Source organism: Planococcus citri, chromosome 2 (genome assembly GCF_950023065.1).
Source record: "Planococcus citri chromosome 2, ihPlaCitr1.1, whole genome shotgun sequence".
Lineage (NCBI taxonomy): Eukaryota > Metazoa > Arthropoda > Insecta > Hemiptera > Pseudococcidae > Planococcus > Planococcus citri.
In genome coordinates this window covers 22,390,819-22,414,169 of record NC_088678.1, presented here as the reverse complement: position 1 = coordinate 22,414,169, position 23,351 = coordinate 22,390,819, and the positions used below count along the sequence as shown (strand labels likewise).

General features: G+C 35.3%; 1 protein-coding gene across 12 annotated transcripts in view; it reads right to left on the bottom strand.

The window, feature by feature from the left end:
• Glut1 (Glucose transporter 1) overlaps window positions 1-23,351 on the bottom strand; it is a 228,417-nt gene that overhangs the window by 24,712 nt on the left and 180,354 nt on the right. For 9 of the 12 annotated variants that reach the window (XM_065349101.1, XM_065349103.1, XM_065349100.1 and 6 more), the window contains 10 exons: window positions 18,736-18,831; window positions 6,614-6,774; window positions 6,400-6,524; window positions 6,132-6,302; window positions 5,932-6,039; window positions 5,658-5,845; window positions 5,351-5,563; window positions 4,275-4,499; window positions 4,049-4,185; window positions 3,934-3,963 (listed from right to left, as the gene is read on the bottom strand). In XM_065349101.1, the coding sequence (XP_065205173.1) occupies window positions 3,934-3,963; window positions 4,049-4,185; window positions 4,275-4,499; window positions 5,351-5,563; window positions 5,658-5,845; window positions 5,932-6,039; window positions 6,132-6,302; window positions 6,400-6,524; window positions 6,614-6,774; window positions 18,736-18,831 (1,454 nt within the window). Of the gene's footprint in view, window positions 1-1,592; window positions 2,978-3,933; window positions 3,964-4,048; window positions 4,186-4,274; window positions 4,500-5,350; window positions 5,564-5,657; window positions 5,846-5,931; window positions 6,040-6,131; window positions 6,303-6,399; window positions 6,525-6,613; window positions 6,775-18,735; window positions 18,832-23,351 lie in introns of those variants that run through there. The other 3 variants (XM_065349108.1, XM_065349107.1, XM_065349104.1) reach the window with 3 other exon arrangements.

Sequence of the window (23,351 nt, the reverse complement as noted above, 5' to 3'; positions counted from 1 at the left end):
CCTTACTGGAATGGATCCGAACATTTCCAGGATCCAACAAGATCAGAACAGATCAAATCAGATCAGAATCTGTATTGGATCAGATTTGTTCAGATCTGATTAGATGTATTCCTTTAATAAAGGAGTCCTCATTAGATCTCACCATATCTGAAGAGACTTCGGTACATTTCTCGGATTCAATTATTTGATGATATCTAATCAGATCAGAGTTTTGATCGGATTAGATCGTTCAGGGCTGATCAGATATTAATAACAGAAGATACCAGGTTGGATTTGACCACATCTGAATTCACTTGATGAGATCAAGACAGATTTAATCAGGTCATCTTTTTTATAAGTAAGATTAGATTTGTTCAGACGTGTTCGTACTCGACCACTTCTGAAGACATCTGATGACACCTGATCAGATCAGGACATTCACCTGTCCCAATTAAATCCGAACAAATCTTATCAGATCATAGTTTTGGTCAGATAACATCTGATCAGATCAGATCCAATAGAGATGAAGACCTGATTAGATTTGATCACATCTCAAGAGATCTAATCAGACCACATTGATCAGATCAGCTAGATCGGATCATAACGTATCAGACTGGGGCATTCTCAGGATCTAATTAAATCAGGCCAGATCTGATCCGGTCTGGTCTGAGTTTTGATCGGATTAGATCTGTCCAGACCAGACCCAGTCAAATAGCGGCAACCTTATTGATCAGATCAGATCAGAACGGATCAGATCGAGACATTCCCCTGATTAAATTATATCTGATCCGATTCAATCAGATTAGCGTTTTGATAGGATCAGATCTGTCCAGACCAGACCCAGTCAAATAGTGGCAATCTTATTGATCTGATCAGATCAGATCAGAACGGATCAGATCAGAACGGATCAGATCGAGACATTCCCCTGATTTAATTACATCTGATCCGATTCAATCAGATTAGCGTTTTAATAAAAACAGATCTGTTCAGACTTGATCAGATCCGATCGCTTTTCCTAGGCTCCTTTACTGATTCAATCAGTGATGATAAATAATTAAAATCACTGATAGAATAACTGATTGATTCAGAGATTTTTTTCCTGATTTTTCAACAGTGGATTTTCAGATCAACTCAGATGAATTCGTAGAATTTCATGATTCACCCAATAGCCTACCTATTGATTTTCTTCAGTAGATTCAATCAGTAATCAGATGAAATCCTTGTATCATTAGAAAAATCTACTGATTAATCCAGAAAACTTTCAATTTTAGGAAATATTACATTAAAATAGTCAAATTCCACTGATTCAAATTTAGAGAATGGAACCCACTGTTCAATCATTAATATTTAATTCGAAAATCCAAAATTCGCCGAATTGAACAAAACAACAGCCCAAATCATTGCACCAATATTCCTAACGAAGGATGACCCTCATCAAAACATCCTGTATGACCAATCATTTTACCCACCTCCAAAATAATTACAAATTTTTACAATTTTCAAGAACTTTGACCAAAATTACGCGAATTTTAACCAATTAGAAAAATCCAATAAAATATTTTTCAATCAGATCATTCAGATCTATTTTTAAACACGAAAAAGTCGAGCAAAAATAAATATTCGCAAAAATATATTTCACACGAAAAATTTATGTTTAAAACAACTCTAAAATAGGTAGGTAGATATTCACTAAAAACAAAAACAAAAAAAAATTAAAATAAAGTAACAGGTACGCTACAATGATTGATGGAAAATAACTTTTAAAAAAATACGATAAGAAAAAATCTAAAATAGGTAATTAGGTATTTTGATATCAATTCAGGTGAATATACACTAAACAGTGTATACTCCCATAAGTAACACAACAACGACGGTAAGAAAAAAAGAAGAGTGAGTAAGTACTTTTAGAAGGTATTGAAAACCTGTCAAAGATAAATAAATTCTTCCGACGTTCCTTTCAAAAGACCAGGTTAATCAATTCGCATTCAAGGAAAGTCTTCTCTTTATAAAGTACTGAAAATAACGATTTAAAATAAATAATATAAAAAAAAGGAAGAAGAGCGAGAAAAAAGAAAAGAAAATTAAAAATGCAAAAATACACTCGTAGGTATAGGTATAGGTAATACTTTTTGTATTCGCATACAACCAAGCTACCTACCTACAGTACGTTTTATGGTTATCAATTATTGGTAAAGTTAATAAAAGTATGTACGTATTTATGCATTATGGGAATGATGGCGACATGTATTAGGAAAAAAATCAACCACTTAAATTACACAAAAAAGAAAAAAAAAAGTCTTATTGCTAATGGAATATTCATATAAATTATGTATTTTTTAGGATTAATATTCGTAATGAATTGAGCAATACACGAAGACATTAAAAACACGTATAATGGCGTATATTATAAACTTCGACAAAGAGTATCGTTCCAAAAGCATTATTAAATTATGAAAATCTTATACGATTATACAACCTTTTCTTCTTTCTCGTTTTATTCTCAATATATTGAGATAAACGGTTCGCAGTAACTTAATAGTATTGTCATGTCGATGATGACGATATCTTAGATTACAAATGGTAAGAGTCGTTGTAGTATGTATAGTATGTGTGCAAACAGGTCAACAGTATAAAAATATATACTCCCGAGTACAATATACAAGCACCAATAAAAATGCAAATACGATGGTTTAAAGCATGCACTACATACTTGAAGGTAGTCAAATGCACTCCAAACTACGTGACATGCCGGTTGTGACGGAAAACTCATGTCGAGTAACAACTTATTATTATTTTTTTTTTTTATATCAATATGTATAATTTCCCCTCTATTTCGGCTGCTCTTTAATGAGCACGAACGGCGGTAGGTAGGTAGGATGCATCTTTAGGCGTAGATAGGTAGGTAGATAGGTAGGTAGGTACGTTAAACCATCGGGTCTTCCAGGCGTAGCAGTACCAGAATTATGAAGGAGTTCGTTGCATGCCTAACGTGTTTGGACTATAAAAATGAAAAATAATTTTTGTACACGATTTCCATATAGATGAAATTCACTTTAAAACATTCTATATAGATATAGAAGCTGTTAGTGTTTTCAAGAATGAAATTTGGCAACGTTGTAATGTTTCATTTCTCGGGATTAATTTGTTATCGATGAGGCATTCGAAGTTCAGTTCGTAATAATGCTCTAAAAAATCACTTGAGTCAAAAAACTACTTGGAAGATATGTTTGGCAACATTGTAAATATTTATCACAGACAAAAAAGTAAAAAAACTTGTTTTATTGTGGGTGGAGGGAGGGGGGGGTGAATTAGACAGGCAAGATGATTTTTTTCAAATATAGGGCAATGACTTTTAATGCTAAATTATAGTTCACCGGATTTAGAAAAAAAATACATACATTTTGAGAATAGCGGCAACACCGCATCATCAAATTTGCCTCTTCCAGAATGAGAATTTACGCAGCTCAAACATCATGAAAACAATTTATTTTCACTACCTTCAATCTGATAAAATGGTTTGATAATCATTCAAATGAAAATTATTTTCCAATTACAATGCAACGTTGCCAAATTTCAAATCAATATAACTCATTGAACACCAAATTTCCCAATACCAACGAACAGATCTAGAAAAAAATGGTTAGTATTTTCACACCATGTCACCTCATTAAGTTGACAATATCGATTCTATACCCATTGCCCATCCCTATACTTTCCCCTCAGAACATAGGTATATTATTTTACAATAGGTGTACGTAAGAATGTGAATAGGTACATTTAACAGGTTGTGAAAAGGCCCGAGCTTGCAATTTAAATCGAGACAGAACAGAACATGAAGGTTTCACATTGAAAATAGGCAAATGCGATATGAATAAATGAGCCCAAATGTATTAAATAAAGAAGCCAACACGTTGCAAACACACAAAAAGTGATAAATGTTAAAGTAAAACTTACCCATAAGGTGTAGTATCCCGGAAACTATCTCTGTAATAAATCAAACAGTTCTCGTATATACGTAACCATATGAGAGACAATAGGTAATTTAAAATCATACAGTACGCTTGTTTACCTTCCGTTATGCCTGAACACAGCTAAAATTTCTTCGAATGTCTTATTCTTAGTTTCTGGAACTTTCTGGTAGGTGAAAATCCAGAAAAATGCTAAAAACGCGCTAAATGGAAGAAAAGTATAATTTCCTAAGGCAGCCTGAAACGATAAAAATCGACAGTTGTTAAAAATCGTTGTGCAGAGAGTTTCCAATTTATGTTTAAGTGGTTTTTTTTTCAAACACTCACATCCATGGTAGGGAAGCCAATACCAACGATGAAATTAGATGTCCAATTAACTAATACAGATATGGACATGGCAGCCGGCCTTGGGCCTTGGGAGAATAACTCGGCTGTTATCATCCAAGGTATGGAGCCAGGACCGACTGCGAAGAATACAACGAAACCCAAGGTCGACACCACCGACAGATAGGACATCCAGTCGATCATCTCCTGCACAAAGCCGAAAAACTCCTATTAAACGTAGTAATGAGTTCTCTTCCTTAACACAATGAATCGAGGTTGGTAAATCACTAAGCGAGAAAATAAAACAAATGAAAATCATAAAAGGTTCATGCGAGGTGATTTACAACGACTACCTTGATCCATAAGTGTTAAGGAAGATTCAGCTTATTTTGGAGTGAAAAACAAGCAAAATAAAAATAATGAATCAAAAGTCTTATCCATGAAAATTTTTTCAATCTTGGAAAAAAAATACATGCAAATAAAAACAAAATAATTAATCAATAAAATATCTATCAATCTATGTATAATTAATACAATAAGAACATCAACCAAAATCTACCAACGACGATCATTTGGGGAAGGGGAAGGGGGAGGGGTATTATTTTAAAGCTACAGATCCAATGCTGGGTCATTTCGACAATGATAAATATTGCTTCTATGCCATGAGATGGATCAAGTCCAGTAATCATAGAACTTTCAAGTGATCATAAAATGAGCTTTTTGAGTAAAGGGAATTGGAATTTTGATATCTGATTTCAAGGGTTGGAATTACACAAATGCAGCATATAAAATGATCGGATCGGATTAGATTTGCTGAGATCTGGCCAGATCTCCATATGGGGAAACCTGATTGGATATGACCTGATCTGATTGAGCCAATTTGATCAGAACAGATCAGATTAGATTAAGTCAGGGTCAAATCAAATTATCTGGTCGGATCCAACAAGAGAGGCCAGATTGAATCAGATCTAATCTGATTGATCTATATTGATGAGAACAGATCAGACTAGAACTTATCAAATCAGACCAGAGTAACAAATATTTAGCAAATTATTTCAAGAAAAGGCTCAAATACTTACTTTCGTAAGAAAAGAAATTGTTATAAAAACAGAAAATATAAACATTCCGCCTAAACCATAAAGATGCAACGTTCTTCTGCCTGTTCTGTCCATCAAAGGCATGGTAATTAACGTCATTGCCACCATTATCACGCCAATGCCGATTGTCATAAATTTGGCAATTTCTTCTGGTAAGCCCGCTTTTTGAAACAATCCGGTAGAATAGTAAAGCACCTAAAGACATCGAAAACCAATTTTCCATGAAATTGCAACTTTACAGTAGATCTGCGAATGGTTTTTCTTCAGCACAATAAAACGAGACACTTACAGCATTAATTCCAGATAATTGTTGAGAGAGCTGCATAATAACACCTATAATTAAAGGATACCTTAGGGTAGGTGAACACAATAATTCTATCATAGAGATCGTAGCTTCAGCTTGCTGAGCTCGTTCTTCCGCTTGCATTTCCTGTACATCTTCTTCAATTTGATTGGAAGCTCGTAATCGTCTCAAGGCTAACGAAACCAAAAAGTACATATTATGAATATTGTACCTACCACACATCGGGCAAAGAATCATAAATTACGCTATTTTTTATTACCTTTTCTGGCCTCTTCTTCCCATTGTTTGGTAATTAAAAGATATCTAGGAGATTCTGGACAAACTGGTAACAAAATTAATTGTAAAATTGCCGGACATACTGCCAACCCTGTTGAGTAATAATTCAACATGTAATATTTGCTCGATTAACATAATAAGTAGGTACTCGATTGATTTTCGAATATGTAATGAAGATCTTACCTAACAAAAGAGGCCAGCCTTCGTCCGACCCTAAAATTTGCTTAATCCCTAAAATTTGTGAAATCAGCAATCCTATCGTTACTGCTAATTGGTTAACTGTACCTAAACCTCCTCTTAAATTGAGCGGTGATATTTCTGATATATACATTGGTACTAATGACGTATTTAAACCTGTGTAAAATCATATTCGATGCATTGAAATAATTGTGTATGTTACTTAATCGATGAAAAGTATGTACATACAAATTATGACAAGATGATCACTTACCACAATTAACACCGATGATGAATCTGCCAGCAAATAAAATTTCGTAACTACGAAAGAACTTGGTAGCGCCCATCAAACATGCTCCTCCAATCCCTAAAAAATTATTCAGTAGCAGCCCTCCTTTCCTGTTGAGTTTAAAGTTCATGTTAATCATCAGATAGGAAAACTTTATGTAAGTATATTGAGGGTATAAAAAGCCAAATGAGACACAAACCTGCCGAAACGGTTGGCAATCATTCCACCACTGAAACCACCCAGCATTCCTCCAACAGCAAATATGGAAACAGCGAATGAGTACATGCCTGTAATCGTTGCATCTGGGAGATCTTCGTTGTAGCGAATTTTGTAAACTTCTTTTATAAACGTTTCAATATTCTGTAAAAAAAAAAAAATGATAAATTTATTGCCTTTATTTCAATCAATAACTAGTGAGCGAAGATTAGGCAGAATACAAAAAATCTAGGATGGCTCGATTTTTGCTTTTTCTCACTGGTGTCGAAAGAGTGACTTCAAATACCAAGATAATTCCAAGTTCAAAATCATTTTTCAGCATTTCGAAGTGTTTCTTATGTTATGTTTTTCGGGAAAGATGTGGAGTATTAAAAGTAAAATTTTTCAAAACATCAATATGGAGCCACGAAACTCTATTCAAGTTCAAATGCGACCAAAAAAACGACGTTTCTAAAGATAATACCCATTATGCAACTAGGTACCTACCTGTTTGACTTTTTCATTTATTTATGCAATTTTGAGGCATTTTGAAAAATGCACTCCCTAATAAAACCTTGAATTCTCAATGTTTGCGATTTATTTTGATCTTGCCATTAAACATTATTGGTTTATAGAAAAGAATCTGGAGATTTTGAGCTATTCTGAGAAGTCCACCAAGTAGACAGGCGACCTTGAGAGGCCAGATAAACGGGTGAATAATTTAAAGAGACCAGACAGTAGGTCAATGACCTAAAAAACCAAACAAACGGGTAGATGACCTTGATAGGCCATAAAAGCGGGCAGACGACCTTGGGAGACTGGACAAGTAGGTCAGTTGTTACCTACCTACTTTAAGAGTCGAGCAGACGACTCCGCGAAGCCAGACAGACAGATGAATGACCTTAATAGGTCAGACAGGAAGACAGACGACCTCGAAAAGCCATACAAACAGGTCAATGACTTTAAGAGGAGTGTTTGGAACAGACACTGCTTATGTAAAACGAAGCAGACACTGTCTAAAACCAGTGTTTGTGACAGACACCATTTAAAACCCGTGTTTGTGACAGACACCGTTTTAAACCAGTGTTTGTGACAGACACTGTGTAAAACCAGTGTTTGAAACAGACACTGTTTAAAACCAGTGTTTGTGACAAAAACTGATTAAAACCAGTGTTTGTGACAGACAATGTTTAAAACCAGTGTTTGTGACATACACCGTTTGAAACCAGTGTTTGTGAAAAAAACTGATTAAAACCAGTGTTTGTGACAGACACCATTTTAAACCAGTGTTTGAAACAGACACTGTTTAAAACCAGTGTTTGAAACAGACACTGTTTAAAACCAGTGTTTGAAACAGACACTGTTTAAAACCAGTGTTTGTGACAAAAACTGATTGAAACCAATATTTGTGACAGGCACAGTTTAAAACCAGTTTAAAACCAGTGTTTGTGACAGATACTGTTTGAAGTCAGTGTTTCTGACAGACACCATTCAAAACCAGTGTTTGTTACAGACACTGTTTAAAATACATGTTTGTGACAGACACTGTTTAAAACAAAACAAACACTGTTTTAAACCAGTACAAACACTGCTTGAAACCAGTATTTGTGACAGACACTGTTTAAAACCAGTGTTTATGACAGACACTGTTTGAAACCAGTGTTTGTGACAGACACCGTTTTAAACCAGTGTTTGTGACAGACACCGTTTTAAACCAGTGTTTGTGACAGACACTGTTGAAAACCAGTGTTTGTGAAAAAAACTGATTAAAACCAGTGTTTGTGACAGACACTGTCTAAAACCAGTGTTTGTGACAGACACCGTTAAAAACCAGTGTTTGTGACAGACACCATTTTAAACCAGTGTTTGAAACAGACACTGTTTAAAACCAGTGTTTGAAACAGACACTGTTTAAAACCAGTGTTTGTGACAGACACAGTTTGAAACCAGTTTTTGTGACAGACACTGTTTCCAACCAGCGTTTGAAACAGACACTGTTTAAAACCAGTGTTTGTGACAGACACCGTTAAAAACCAGTGTTTGTGACAGACACCATTTTAAACCAGTGTTTGAAACAGACACTGTTTGAAACCAGTTTTTGTGACAGACACTGTTTCCAACCAGCGTTTGAAACAGACACTGTTTAAAACCAGTGTTTATGACAGACACTGTCTAAAACCAGTGTTTGTGACAGACACTGTTTAAAAGCAGCGTTAGAGGACTGACAGAGGGACGAGAGACGGGACAGAAGACTTTGAGAAACCAATAACCTCGAGAGGCCAGCAGACAGGCAGAGAGATCAGCATGAGAGGCTAGACAGGTATATAGGTCGGTGACCTTAAGAGGCCGGACAGACGAGTCAATGCTCTTAAAAAGCCAGACAGGAAGACAGGTTCTTTGGAGGCTATACAGGTGGGTCCAGACATACGGGTCAATGACCTTGAGAGGGCAGGCAAACGATCTTTATAAGCCAGACAGACAAGACGGGTGATCAGTTCAAATTTTGGTTAGATTACTCGCGTCCACACAGACACATCTGACCGGACTTAGGTCCCAGGCTGCAGAAGATCTCAGCATAGAGCTCGGGCTTGGTTCGGAGCAGGCTGAAGACCTGGTCCGGATGATCACGTCTGATCGAGTATTAATTCAACTTGACCAAAAAACATATATCCATGATTTAAAACTATCCTTCGAGAGAAAAATTTAAATACGACCATTTTCCTCAAAAAAAAAATGTGAATGGAAGTTTGTTGTTAAAATATCCGTCTTATTATTTAATTTTTTCAATCTTCAAAAAAATCGAGATGCGATTGTTTTTTGATTAATTTGAGGTCGTTGAGTCCAAATTCGGTTTCAACTCCCTCATTTAAAAAAAAAGATCTTAACCAAAAAATCTGATTTTCTAGAGAATGACAAACTGGTGTTCAAATTTGAACTTATTTTCATGCTCAGAAACCTCGAATTACGTATCATAGTACATAGTAAGTACATAAACGCCATAAAAAGACATCTATGTACTTACATTATTTTTTTCAAATAAATTCTCAACTCGAATTACAGCTCAAAAATGGTCCATTTCCAAAACAACGGATCAGTTAGGTGAAATTATTTCTAGGAAAATGAATTCGCCTTTCCACCCCCCCCCCCAACTGAAATTCATATTCCATTCGTGACCAAAATCTGTTTCTTAAAAAAAAAAAAAGTGGTGGTATTTTTTTCAAATTTCAACGAGGATTTCCCATTCCCTTAAAAATAGAGTTATTTAGAGTAATATTCTGACTCGAGTATTGAAAATTTTTGAAAAATTATTTTCCATTTCATTTTATTGATATGTAATTAGAAAAAATTATAGGGCTTCGAGGAAACAAACTTCATTCAGGGAGACGAAAGAGCTATTTTGGAGAAAGGGGTTATTTGACGAGGCACAGAAATTGAGAATTTTCAACAAATTTTTACGGACTTTTGTTTCATCTTCTCAATTTTTTCAAGTGAAAGATGAGAGCAGAAAGATGAGCAGGAGGAGTGTTCGTGCAGGAGAACTAACGTTTGCTGCAAACATATTTTTAAAGAAAAGTCATAATATAGAGGAGTTCTGCAACAGAAATTTTCAATTAAGTACAATTTTTTCATTAGGCCTGATTTCTCACAATTTTTGGCAACATGGTGAGCGTCTCTCAACATGGGCACGTCCCAATTTTCTGAACTTGCAGGAAAATCAAAAATAAGAATTATTATTTTCTCATAAAATCCAACAACTTTAGGAGGCAGAGGAGCATAAAACAGCTCATCTTCAAAATAAAGACAACTCTATCATCCAATAGTAAGTAGGTACTTTTTCAGGCATCTCTCACTTTGGAAGAAGGCTTAAAAAATATGCAATAGATGTAAAATAATGAACTGGATTTGAAATTGGTGCACTTTAAATTTGTTCACCTCTCGATGATTTTGACGTCAATTTAGAGTCTTCAGATTTCTTTGTGTATTTTAAATACAAGTTTCGTTTCCACTTAATTATTTACAATATCTATAGACATGTTGATTTGCATCAACTCGAGGGTTCAGATTCAAATTTTGGGTATTTCAGCTCCAGATTTAGAAAAAAGAGAGAAGCTCAAAGCACTTATTTCTGACCTTTCTAATGAAGTTGAAACAAAGTCGTTCTAAAAAGACGTGAATTTCTTAAACTTTGAGACTTCAAGAGACATGATAATAAAACTACGAGTACCTACGATAATTCTAAAATGAAATATAATATTTTCAAAGACGACAATCACACAATCGCGAAGATCAGTATTAATTAAAATTTTCCAAACAAAATCTATCTCGACGTTTTTCAAAACTCGTGCAGATATAAGTACTCGTAACGTGCATCGAGTCGGAAAAAATACGAAAATAGGAAAACTGCTCGGTCGTATTATTCAAGCGCGTCCTCATAAAACGCGTTAAAAATGATTCGAGACTTATACGACCGACGTACACCTGCAGAATGGTGTAGGTGGTACGTAGAACAAGCGACAAACGAAGAACGACAGACAGAGCGACCGAGTGAGTAGATGGATGGTTGAGTAGACGGGCGAATAAGAGCAGAGCATTCATCTTTAAAACGATTCCATCTTTCATCAAAGTAATAAGACCGGAAATGTTTGAAAGTTACAGTTTATTGACATTTACACTACCTATATATACCTACATATAAAGGTACCTACTACCTAACAGGGGCTTTTGAAAGTACTTCTAACAAAACTGTTTATTACCGGTGGTCGGATAAATCGTAATTTAAACGTAAACTTACACATTGAATACTCGAAGCTTTACGCCGAATTAAAGGTAAACGTACTTAACATTAATATGCTCGCTCCAGAATATTACCAGACTACCCATTTGATCCTTTTCTATGTGCCATGCCATGGCATGCCATACCAGCTGCTAGGTAACTTATATTTGCGCAACGTTGAATAGCGAAAAGGCTCGTTTCATTAATGTTAGACCCCTAAATTGCGAGCAAATAGTCAACCGAGTCCGAAAGAAAAAAATTATACATCTCAGAGAAGAGATACCCATCTGCATATACGTGTAGATAGGTAACTTATAGATGTCGTACGAGTATAAGTATAGGAAAAGGTTACACACGTTTACTCAAAGAAGGCAGATGACCGTTTTGCACACTTGCAACGGCGCGCGAGATTACATTAAACGCGTTCGTGTTTACAAAATGATACAATTACGAGTGATACGTAAAGTGTACCCCCCTCTCTTTCTCTATCACTCCATAGGTAAGACCTTTATATGACATTTTCGCGGTATAGTTTCAAATTACCAAACGGTCAGAATTAACGAGGATTCTCGTATACGTAATTGCAACCGCATCCTATAATAATTATGCAGTCTTAAAATTTCCCAACTGGAATAATAATCGTATGTGTAGCTAGAGCTCTATAGGTAGAGAGGTACGTCGTATCGTCATATCTCCTTAACAGCATCTCTCATCCCCCCACTGCACCCCTATCGTCGAGAATATCTACCGATAATCGAACCCCATATACCATATGAAAATTCCTACGCTTCCCATCCCTCGATTCCAATACCGACGTATTATTAATATCGTTCGACATCTCTAAGGTCGAAATTACTCTGGGGGTTTTTCCACCTCACCACCTCACCTCTGCAGCCTTTTCATTCTCACCACGACTGACTACGTCATCGTCACAGTCGTTCTGTTGCCTGCTGTAGTATTCGGTATCTAGTACGAATAGTCAGCTTAAAATTGCCTAGATTTCATTAATTCCGGCGTCGTCGGCGTCGGCATCGTCATCATCGTGTGAAACGTTTGCGTGAAATTTAATTTCATTTAATTTACGTATCGCCGAATAAATATTTCCAATAGGCTGTACGGTCTTCGGATATATTTTTATTTGGATTAATGAATAAATGTTATTGACTTGGGAGTATTCTTTCTCTCTGTTCGTTTTTTTTTTTTTTGCTGTTCTGCTCTATATTTAAATACGCGACAAAAAAACGTCGCTGAAATTTATGAGCCCAAGATTCCATTATAAAGGGTAAGTAAGAGAAACAAGCGCCGCCGAATATTTCCCGGGACCCGAAATATCTACCGACCTGAAACCTATACGATGTATAGTTCGCATTTCGCGCATCGACGAGTTTCGAGTGTTTTGAAAAATTCAACTACTCGACTTTTTTTCACTACCCCTCGACGATGCTCTGTCACCATCTCCTTTTCTCTCTTCAAACAAGGTAAATGACTCGTGCGCTACACCCTTGCGAACATGATTAATTAATGAATTAGTTTAACCGTACTTCACAAAATAATGGTCCGAGATATGTGTGAAATAGCCAACAATGAATGTGTAATTCGGGGATTTCTCCTTCTTACTCTATACGTAAACATAATAGGTAGGTAGGTTTTTTCATTCGTGAGTGTGTTCAGGTAGGTACAGGTATAATGAAGATGCTTTGATGATTTTAAGATTACGCGGTTTTAGACTTTTATAATAAGGGTGAATTACTTATTGAAGTTAATAAGTTTTTGAAATATTTAAAAGTTTATACCTTTGAAAGATTTTTATTAGGATTTGAATTCTGTATGAAAAATATATGAGGTTGAAAATTCAATGAGATTGTAAAACTTTCAACACTGAAGAACAAAGAAGTATTTGTGGAGATTAACCGAATTTTGGGCAGTTCTCTTCGCTCTGCTGTTGAAATTAAATTTTCATTCTGCAGTGTAAAATTTTCTTTAAATTATTTTTTCAGCTTAAAAATTGATAAAATTAATTGGAAAATTTGAAATAATTAATCGAAACTTACAGTTGATAATTGTAAGATTTAAAAATTTTTTTTGAATGTTTTTAGAAGACAAAGAACTAAGTTAGAGCAACAGAAAATGTAGTCATCTACTTGGCAGCCAAGTTGCAGGAAGATACACACTCGGAGAGCAGAATGAAAGAGGTGAAATGCTCGTAGAGTTCGCAGAAAGACACGATCTAGTAATATGCAATACCGGGTTCAAACAGCATGAAAGAAGATTATACACGTGGGTCAGTCCAGGAGATCGAGTCAGAAACCAGATAGACTACATACTCATAAACAAAAGATTCAAGAACACAGTGAAGAACTGTCATACATATCCTGGTGCTGACTGTAACTCTGACCATAAGCTATTGGCTGCAAAATGTCAGATAGTCTTGAAGAGCCAGAAGAAGAACAAAGAACGATACGAACAACTTGACATTGCAAAAAACAAATCAAAATACGTGCAAAAGAAATTCCAAGAAGAACTGGAAAAACAAAAGGAAGACAAGTTGGAAGAAGAACAAGGTATTGAGGAAAAGTGGCAAGCATCAAAGTGAAAGGTTAAAACAGCAGCAGAAAAGTCTATTCCACTCAAAGGATAAAGAAAACACAAACCATGGATGACTCAAGTGATACTAGATCTGATGGAAGAACAAAGAAAAGCAAACAGGCCAAGTAGCAAATACATGGTGCTATTGGTGCTAAATAATGAGATCATGGGAATGTGTAGAATGGCCAAAAACAAGTGGTTTGAGGAGAAGTGCCAAGAAATAGAAGATCTGGAGAAAAGGCACAACTCTAGAGAAATGCATATCAAAGTGAAGCAGATGATGGCTGCCCACAAGAAAAGAAGAAGTGGAATAGCATAGGGGACCCTGCCTTAAGACAGCGCACTTTTTTTCCCCCAAAGCCTGGTACTCCTAAAGTATCCAACCAAAATGGACAAAAATTTGATGGATGATCCCTCAGACTATCTACTACTTACCACCAGAAACGTAAAACTTTTGGTTTCAAACTCTTGTCTCATATGAATCCCTATTGACAAAAATTGTGTGATAGCATGCTAAAATGCATGCTTTTATGCATAGGTATCACAAGCATGCGTGAATTTGGACTTTTTTCAAAAAAAGCATGCGATTCAGCCTGCGAATATCATGGGTAAAAGTAATGTTGAAGCATGTAAAATGAAATAAAAATTGAAAAATTTCTTGCCCTGGGTGGGGATTGAACCCGGGACCCGCAGTTTCTATTTTTCTGCGTTACTTAAGCAACTCGGCCACTTCGCTGCTTGCAAATATTGGAGTTATTTCCCCTTAAATGTTTGCACTTTTTGGACTTGGGAGAAAAATTTAAAAATTTAATAAGTTCATAATGCACAAACATTTATGCGGAAATAACTCCACTCTTCTCAAGCGGTGAAGTGGCCGAGTGGGTTATGTAACGCGGAAAAACAGAAACTGCCAGTCCCAGGTTTAATTCCTACCCAGGGCAGATGTTTTTTTCAATTTTTATATTTTTCATGCTTTAACATTACTTTTACTCATGCTATTTGCAGGCTGAATCGCATGTTTATTTTTGAAAAAAGTCCAAATTCACGCATTACGCATCAACACACCTGTTTTTATGCATAATTTTGTCAATAGGGATGAATTGCAAGTAAGGTCAAATGCACAGAACACGCAAATTCATTCCTAAGATGGCGCAAATCCAATTTTAAAGTAAAACTGTAACTATATTGTTTGAATTCGATTGAAATTATCATGTTGAATGCATTAAGATCCCTAATTTACCCCATTTTATTTGTTTAAAGGCTGTTAGAGTTTTTTTTAGTGAATTTGGCTGACAATCCTGCTTTTTTCAATCTTTTTGCAATAATACATTTTAATGAAATATTTTGAACAGAAACATGTAACATTAGGCACACTATATGTGCCCGCGTCTAGAAAAAGGGTACTAAGGGTAATTTTTTCAAAATTTTTTTTATTTTTGATTTTTATGTAAAATTTCGTCAAAATTCGAATGAGACCGGTCCCAGACCCGTAGAGTGCTTTTTAAGCGCGCTACACGCGTTTTAAGTGAGTAAAGTCGAAAAATAAATTTTAAAAAAAATGGAATTTTAGGGTTATGATCAAATTTTATTTTTCTTTCAGGGTAACTTGGGTGAAATTTTTTTTTTTTTGATTCTCATGTAAAATTTCATGAAAATTCGAATGAGACCAGTTCATTTTTCATTTTCAATTGAAATCATTTTTAATAATTATTAGTTTGCACAAAAATTCATTATTCATTGTTCAAAAGCAAAAAAAAAATGATTAAATTAGATTTTCTATAAAAATTCAACTCGTAAAAATAAAAATCGCAAAAAAAAATGTTGAAAAAATTTTGTGCCCGAGGCGGGACTCGATCTCGGTACCTCTCGCTCCGTGAGCGGGTGCCTTAATCAAGCGGCTAGCGCTACTGCAAGGCAAAATGCGTTTTTCAACAATATACATATTGCTAAATAGCGTCGAAAACTACATCACCACGCGAAGTTTCACGTTTTTACACTCAAATTACGTGAAAATACAAACGTAAACTTTAAACCGCTCTCCTGTAAAATTTACGTTTTTACCCTTAGTACCCTTTTACTAGACGTGGGCACATATACACTACTACACAATTCACCTAATTCTACCCATTTTTGTTGATGAAAAACTTCTGCTTTTGCAGCTGCGCCATCATAGGACTGGTTATACGAATTCAAATATTAGTCAATTTTGAATGAACATAAACACTAATGAAAAAACTGAGTAGTGCATTAAAAAGTAGATGAAATTTCGCACATTATAAGATACTTTCAGTCACTTTTAGTGATGAAACCAATTTGGAAGAGCTTCTGGCAAAAAATAGCAATGATCAAATTTTTAAGCAAAAAAACAAAAATACGTTCTCAAGAAAGAAACGTAATTGTTCAAGCAGGACATACGACTATGTTGAAAAGTCGAAGATGTGAAGCACAAAGACAGGGTACAGTTGGTTTTTACATCAGCGTTGCCAGATGCCAGAAAGAATTGCGCCGTCTTAGGAACTGCACCATTGTAGGGCAGGGTCCCCTATATGCGAGGAAAAGACGGAAAGTACTGTGTTAACAATCAAGAAACCGAAGAGATCTGGATCAGCTACATACAAGAATTGTATGGAGATGATACACTTCCGGCTCAAATGGAAGTTTCATCCATGGACCCTGGAGGAGGCACCACAAATTGAAATGTGGGAGCTGATCAGATGAAAAGTTAGGTAATTCATTTAGAAATTGAAATCAAACTTTTCACCTAAACGTTGATTTGAAAAAAAAATCCAAACAATTCGACGTAAAAATTATCGATTCTTCGATTCATTTCAAAATGTTTACCCGAATTCATTAAATATGAATGTGCCAAAAAAAACCGATTTTATTCAAAAATGACAGAAATTTATCAAAAATCGATCAAATTCAGAACCTGAGTAAATTGATTTTATTCAAAATTCGAAATTAAAATCGAAATCCAAACTTGTCTGAAAATTCATTCGTAAAAAAATTGATTAGGTATCTAATCATTTTTCTTGAAAAGTGGAATTAATTCAAAATTGAAATCCGGTCAAAAATTAATTTAGAAATTGAAACCAAAAATCTCCAAAAATTTACTTGGTAAAAAACCAACTTATTAGGTACCTACCTATTCCGCAAACAATTGAAACAACTCGATATACAAATTATTTGATAAAAAAGCAATTCGATTCAAAATCTGCACTCAAATTCATATGAAATGCATAATTATGTCAAAAAATCGATTTAATCCGAAAATGACATCGAAATTCATTGAGAAATTGATCGGATTAGAAATTTAAATTCAATTTGGTTCGAATAGTGAAATCGAAATCCACCAAAAATTTATCACAATTTTAATTAGAAATTGAAATTGAACTTGGCTGAAAATATACTCATTTGTCAAAAAAAAAATCGACTAATTATTTCACAAGAAATCGAAAAAAATTGACGTTAAGAATGATTCGGTAAGAAATCAGTTCAGTTCAAAATTTTCACTCTGATTCACCAAACAACGTATTTGGAAAAACTCGATTAAATCCGAAAATTACACGATCGTTTGTTCGACAGTGAAATCAAAACCCGCCAAAAATTTATCAGTTTGAAATCAGAAATTAAAATCAAACTTGGCTGAAATTTCATTTCAGTTAAAAAAAATCGACTCACTATTATTTTGTACAAAGTCGAAACAATTCGACATTAAAAATGATTCGGTAAAAGTCAATCAAATACAATGTTTACACGAATCCATCAAGCATAATATATGTAACAAAAAAAAAATCGAAAATGACATCGAAATTCATTGAGAAATCGATCGAATCAAATACGAAATTAAGATTCGATTTTGATCGAAATTAAAATCGAAATCCGCCAAATGTTAAATTGGTAGAAAAATGAAATAAAAATTATTCATTAATCGCGAATTGGAAAAAATCTATAAAATTTGAAATTAAATTCAAAATTTAAGTATTGAAAATAGTTTTTGTTAAAATTTCAAAAAAAAACCAACAACAACAACAAAATACTAAAATTCCAATCAGATATAGCTCTTCATCATCCTTACAAATCAAATTATGTACCTACTCCCATTTCAACCAATCTAAAGAGCCTTCAAAAATTGATCTTCGACATCTTTAAATTTGTTTTCAAAAATAGACAAAAATTCATAAGGGCAGATAACACGAATGTGCTCCAGTTTTCAATGATCAATTTTGGATTATTTTTCAAATCTATCGAAATATTTGATTCCATCACTCGATCAACTTGCCGGAAAATTGTCTTTCCAGAGCTGATTGGATAAATTCACATTTCATCATTTTAATAATTTTACGCACCCCTCACTTCCCTCTCCTCTACCCCCAAAATATGATCGAGTGTACCGTCCTTGCCCCTTGGGGAGTATTAATCAGCATGAAATTCACCGATACGTAAGATTTTTGAATTGAGCACTTCAAAAGCGAATTTTCAAACTTTCAATAGTCCTCATCACTTTTGATGCTTTTGGAAGAATTTAAAAAATACTTTAAAAAATTCATTCTCGCAGCTGGACTGAAACTGACAATCTTCAGCTTCGAAAAAATTATTAATTTACGAGTATTTTAATGCAATTTTCAATTAAAAATCGTTCTTAAATCATCGCATAATCAAGGAATTGTAAATTTTCGGAGTGAGAAAAAGACCCATCGAACACATCTTTCAATTCTTGTGTAGTAACTAAATACTTAGGTTTAAAAACAACATAAAATTCTTACCGCTTTCGGAGCATTTATAACGCCTGTGTTGTAACCAAATTGAAGCATTCCTAACATCGAAGCAAGGATCGTGTATGACAGGAAAAAGGTTAAACCCTGTAAAAAAAAATAATACACGTCAATTATTTAACAAATTTATGTCACGTCACCTTCTATAAACTATAAATCTATCTATAAGCTATATATACGATGCTACTGCAAAATAAAACTTCAACTTCACAAAACAGAAAAAATATGAAATATTATTTCACCGCATTCAAACGCAATTATATATTACTTTTGATAAAAGCCATAATAATGAGAATTCGTCAAATCATAAATATTTAAACAGTCTAAAATGAAATAAAAGCCACACAAAAGCAAAACTCATTTCACATCTTTTAGGTACTATACAATACACACAGAAGCAATTGTCGTGCAAACGTCACCGTAACAGACATAGAAAAAGAAATTGGGAGAGGGAAAAAAAAAGGTAAAGACATTAACTTGGAAGACGACGCATCAGTTACACGATAATATGACAGCCCTCTTCTGTAGCCTTTTACCGATCACCTCATCGTGAACTCAATCAGCTCGTTAGTGGAAAAAAAACTTTCAACGCAGGGATCGGCGGAGAAATCGATTAAAGTTCAGTTAAAAAACAATTAATAAAAGTCATCGGTGTTTGACCGGGACCAGAGGGGGGTAGAAGAGTCAGAGCCCGGTGACCGGTGCGCGCTTTCGCTTAAAGCTTCGACTATACGGCTGGCAAATAAATTAATTTATTTAAAATATTTTCTTATTTGGTAAAAAGGTGACATTCGTTTCCATTCGGAATGATTAAAAGCTGATAAAAGAGAGCGAGAAAAAAAAAATAGAAACGGCGAACGACAAAAAAAATATCCAAAAAACAAGATCGCTAATGTACAAAGTAATACAGAGAAAAGCGAAAAAAAATTTACACCGTTAAAAGAACTGCTGCAAAAAAAAAGCACGGAGAAAATGAAAAAAAAAGACGTACAAATGAAAAAAGCTCGACCAAATTAACGACGACGAAAAAACCGAACTCGATAAAAGAATGAAAAGCAAATGCATCGCGAAAATAGACGCACACAGCCGTGTAAAACTCGTGCAATGGTCGCAGCAAATGGCATTACGTCTTCTTTTGTACGCCGAAATGGTTATATACCTAAGTAACAAATAACGTGAACCGTGTACTCGGTATTTTTCACCCTTTACCGACTCCTTCGTTCGCTTTGCTCTTACAGCTAGAGTTATACACGCCATGTACGACTAAACAATGGCGTAAATTTGACGGGCTAAAATTACACACGCCATGTACTCTGTAGATGTACTCGCTGTATGCTCAATTCGCCTACAACATCACAGTCCCATGCTCCCAGCTCGAGCTTTTATTTTGCCTAACAAATCAGTCGTAAAATTTTTATCTCATTTTTAAAATATTACCAACGTTTTGTTATCAAAGTCTAAAGCTTCTTGCTGTCTGTTGATAATGCCGCATTTTTCCTTACTGCGAGCTTCGGACCACAGGGGCGAACGGAGCTACGAGATGAAGAGCGAGCTTCTTCTTCGTCTTTATAGTACTACGAGCCGAATACGTGATTCAATTTTGTAAAGGATAAAAATGTTCTAGCGAAATGATTTCGAATCGTACTCTTACGGTAAACTAGATAAGCGGCTTAGCTGTCAACTATACGTATAAACAAATCACAAGCTATATGCCATATCTGCCGGCGCACAAACGTACAATCTATGCTTTTGAGTGTGTGTGTCGCGAGGCACTTTATATATTCTATATTCTAAACGTATAGTACACTCGTATCCGGACCTCAGGTCTTGACTATACGCAGCTTAGCAGCAGAATCGTTTCCGTATTCTTAATTACCTTTCAAGTAGAATACCGGTTTTAGTCAGTAAATAATGCCAAGAATGACGTCAAAGCTGCCGAGTAGAACTCTTTACTCGACAGACAATTATAACATGAAGCTAACCTATCATACAGGGTGATTTTAGGGTCTTGAAGGGAATGAGAATGCAACTGATTCTGCATATCTGCGCAACAATTGCATATTACAGCAGACGAAGGAGGATAATACTGAACTAACTAGTCGATTTGGAGCAACTTCAGCGATGACACAAAATCAAAAATCATTGATAAAAGGTGCGAAAATCCACTTCTTTGAGGCTGGAAAAGTGATTGAAAAATCGAAACCCTCAAAATACTGAAGAAAACACACTTCCTGAATTTACATGCCAAATTTCAACCTTCTAGATCGATTTAAGGAGTTTCCAGCAATCACACAATATCAAAAACTATTGATAAAGTAGAGAAAATCTTAGTCGGGGAACCCCCTTAAGGATCTATTGCACCCCCACCCCCGGTTGATCCTCCGGGACAACTTTTCTCTTAAAAGGGGAGTCCTAAAGAACATTTCTAGCCCTTGTACTCAAAGAAAAAGTGGCCCTACTCACAAAATGGCGGCTAATATGATTGACAGGTCAGCTGAAATCACAAATTTTGCGTTCCAACATAAGACTTGCACAAAATTTTTCAAACCGAACAAAAGTAGATCGAAAGATCAGGCAAACATTTATCACCTGTCAAAATTTCAAGAGCTAAAGTGAGTTTTTCGATTTTTGGTAAATTTTTGAAAATCAAATTTAGGTCAAAAATGAGGGAAAAAATCAAAATTTTACTAAATTGACCAAGAAAGCTGAAATTTGGGAAATATACCCTATTTTCGACCTGTCAAATCGATCGGAAACTGTTTCAAACCGTTTTGAGCAGTTCTGGAGCCTCCAGCAGATTTTTGAAACTCGAAATTTTCACAAAATTCTATCAAAATGGAGTTGGAAAGCTGATATTTATTCTGCAAACCAATTTCAATACGCTACGAAGTACTGCAAGCGAATTGCAAGTCGTTTTGGAGCCTCTAGCGACTTTTTGAAAATTCCTGGAGCCTCCAGTAAATTTTTGAAACTTGAAATTTCCCCAAAATTTCATCAAGTGGAGATGGAAAGCTAAAATTTACTCTACACTCCAATTTTAACACCCTCTGAAGACGACCTCAGGTAAGTTCAAGTCATTTTGGAGCCTCCAGCGACTTTTTGAAAATTACTGGAGCCTCCAGTAGATTTTTGAAACTTGGAGTTGACAAGTTGAAATTTACTTCGCAAACTAATTTCAATACGATATGAAGTCGACTACGTCGTGGTTTCAAATGGTTTTGAAGCTTCCAGCTATTTTTTGGAAATTTCAATTTTCCAAAAAAACGCCATACGACCTTTCAAAAAGTCGCTGGAGGCTCCAAAACAACTTGAAATCCACCAGCAGTCGACTTCGTAGCGTATTGAAATTAGTTTGCAGAATGAATTTCGACTTTCCATCTAAGTTTGATAGAATTCTGTGACAATTTCGAGTTTCAAAAACCTGCTGGAGGCTCCAGAACTGCTCAGAACGGTTTGAAACCGTTTCCAATCGATTTGACAGGTTGAAAATAGGGTATTTCCCAAATTTCAGCTTTCTTGGTGAATTTGTAATGGGGAAATATGCCCTGACCGCCATAGGTAGTCCATGTCGTACATATTGCCTATGCAATATTTCAAAGATGTACCTCGTGAAGGTCATCTTATTTGGGTTCTTCTAGATGTTTCGATCATACGATCCCCCTGGGCATCTCTCTACCCCAACAGTAAATGACAATGTGTGAACTACTGACGTCATAGACGATTCGCGAACTCGAGGTATCTCTCTGAGAGCGTCGAGCTCGCCTCCTTACTTGAATCCTGCTATTCGCGGTGGCAGGGTCTTGTCTTTGACTATACCCATTTAACTTAGAATGTGTCGTGCTAGTTCTCTCTTTATTTTATACCACCTTTGGTGGCTAAAACATATTTTATTTCAAACTTTTAACGTAACCCCCGATGGGGATCCATTAGTTATCCCTATTTTTGGACCCTTCACCAGATCCGGACTGGGAGAAGTGGCAACCCTACAAAAGTGTTTCTAAAACTAGAATCTACGCTCGGGCCTAGTATTGGGGGACCCACAGGTGAGTAGATTAATGCGTACATTTGAATAATGGGATTTTACCCCGATCATGTGCCTTTTAGATTAACTTCATTATTTCTATGTTAATCAAAATTATCTATCTACATGCATGGGGATTTAGTGTGAACCATGTATGTAGATAGAACGATGAAGGACACAATCACATCAGGTGTTCCTATTTAAATTTAATATTATGTCCTATATCGTTGACGAACTCATATTTCGTAACTTATGTTATACTATTACTCTAGCATAGATGTAGGAGTTTTGCCTATGCTAACTGCACTAGTTTTATTTTCGTAACTTGTAAAGTATTTCCATTACTGTAATATTTCATGTAATACATCGACTTTTGGGACATGAAATGTTCACTCGGTTGTTATTATTAACAGTCTTTTGAATTAAGTGAATAGTAAGGGTAGGAAGGGTGTAGACTCTCCGTACATTTTGAGCTAGTTTGGGAGAGGTAATTATTCCTTCTCTAAGGAATAATTCTTGCAATGATTCCCACGATGTAATTATCACAATATCACCCTATCGTATTTATTCCTATTACCACTATTAC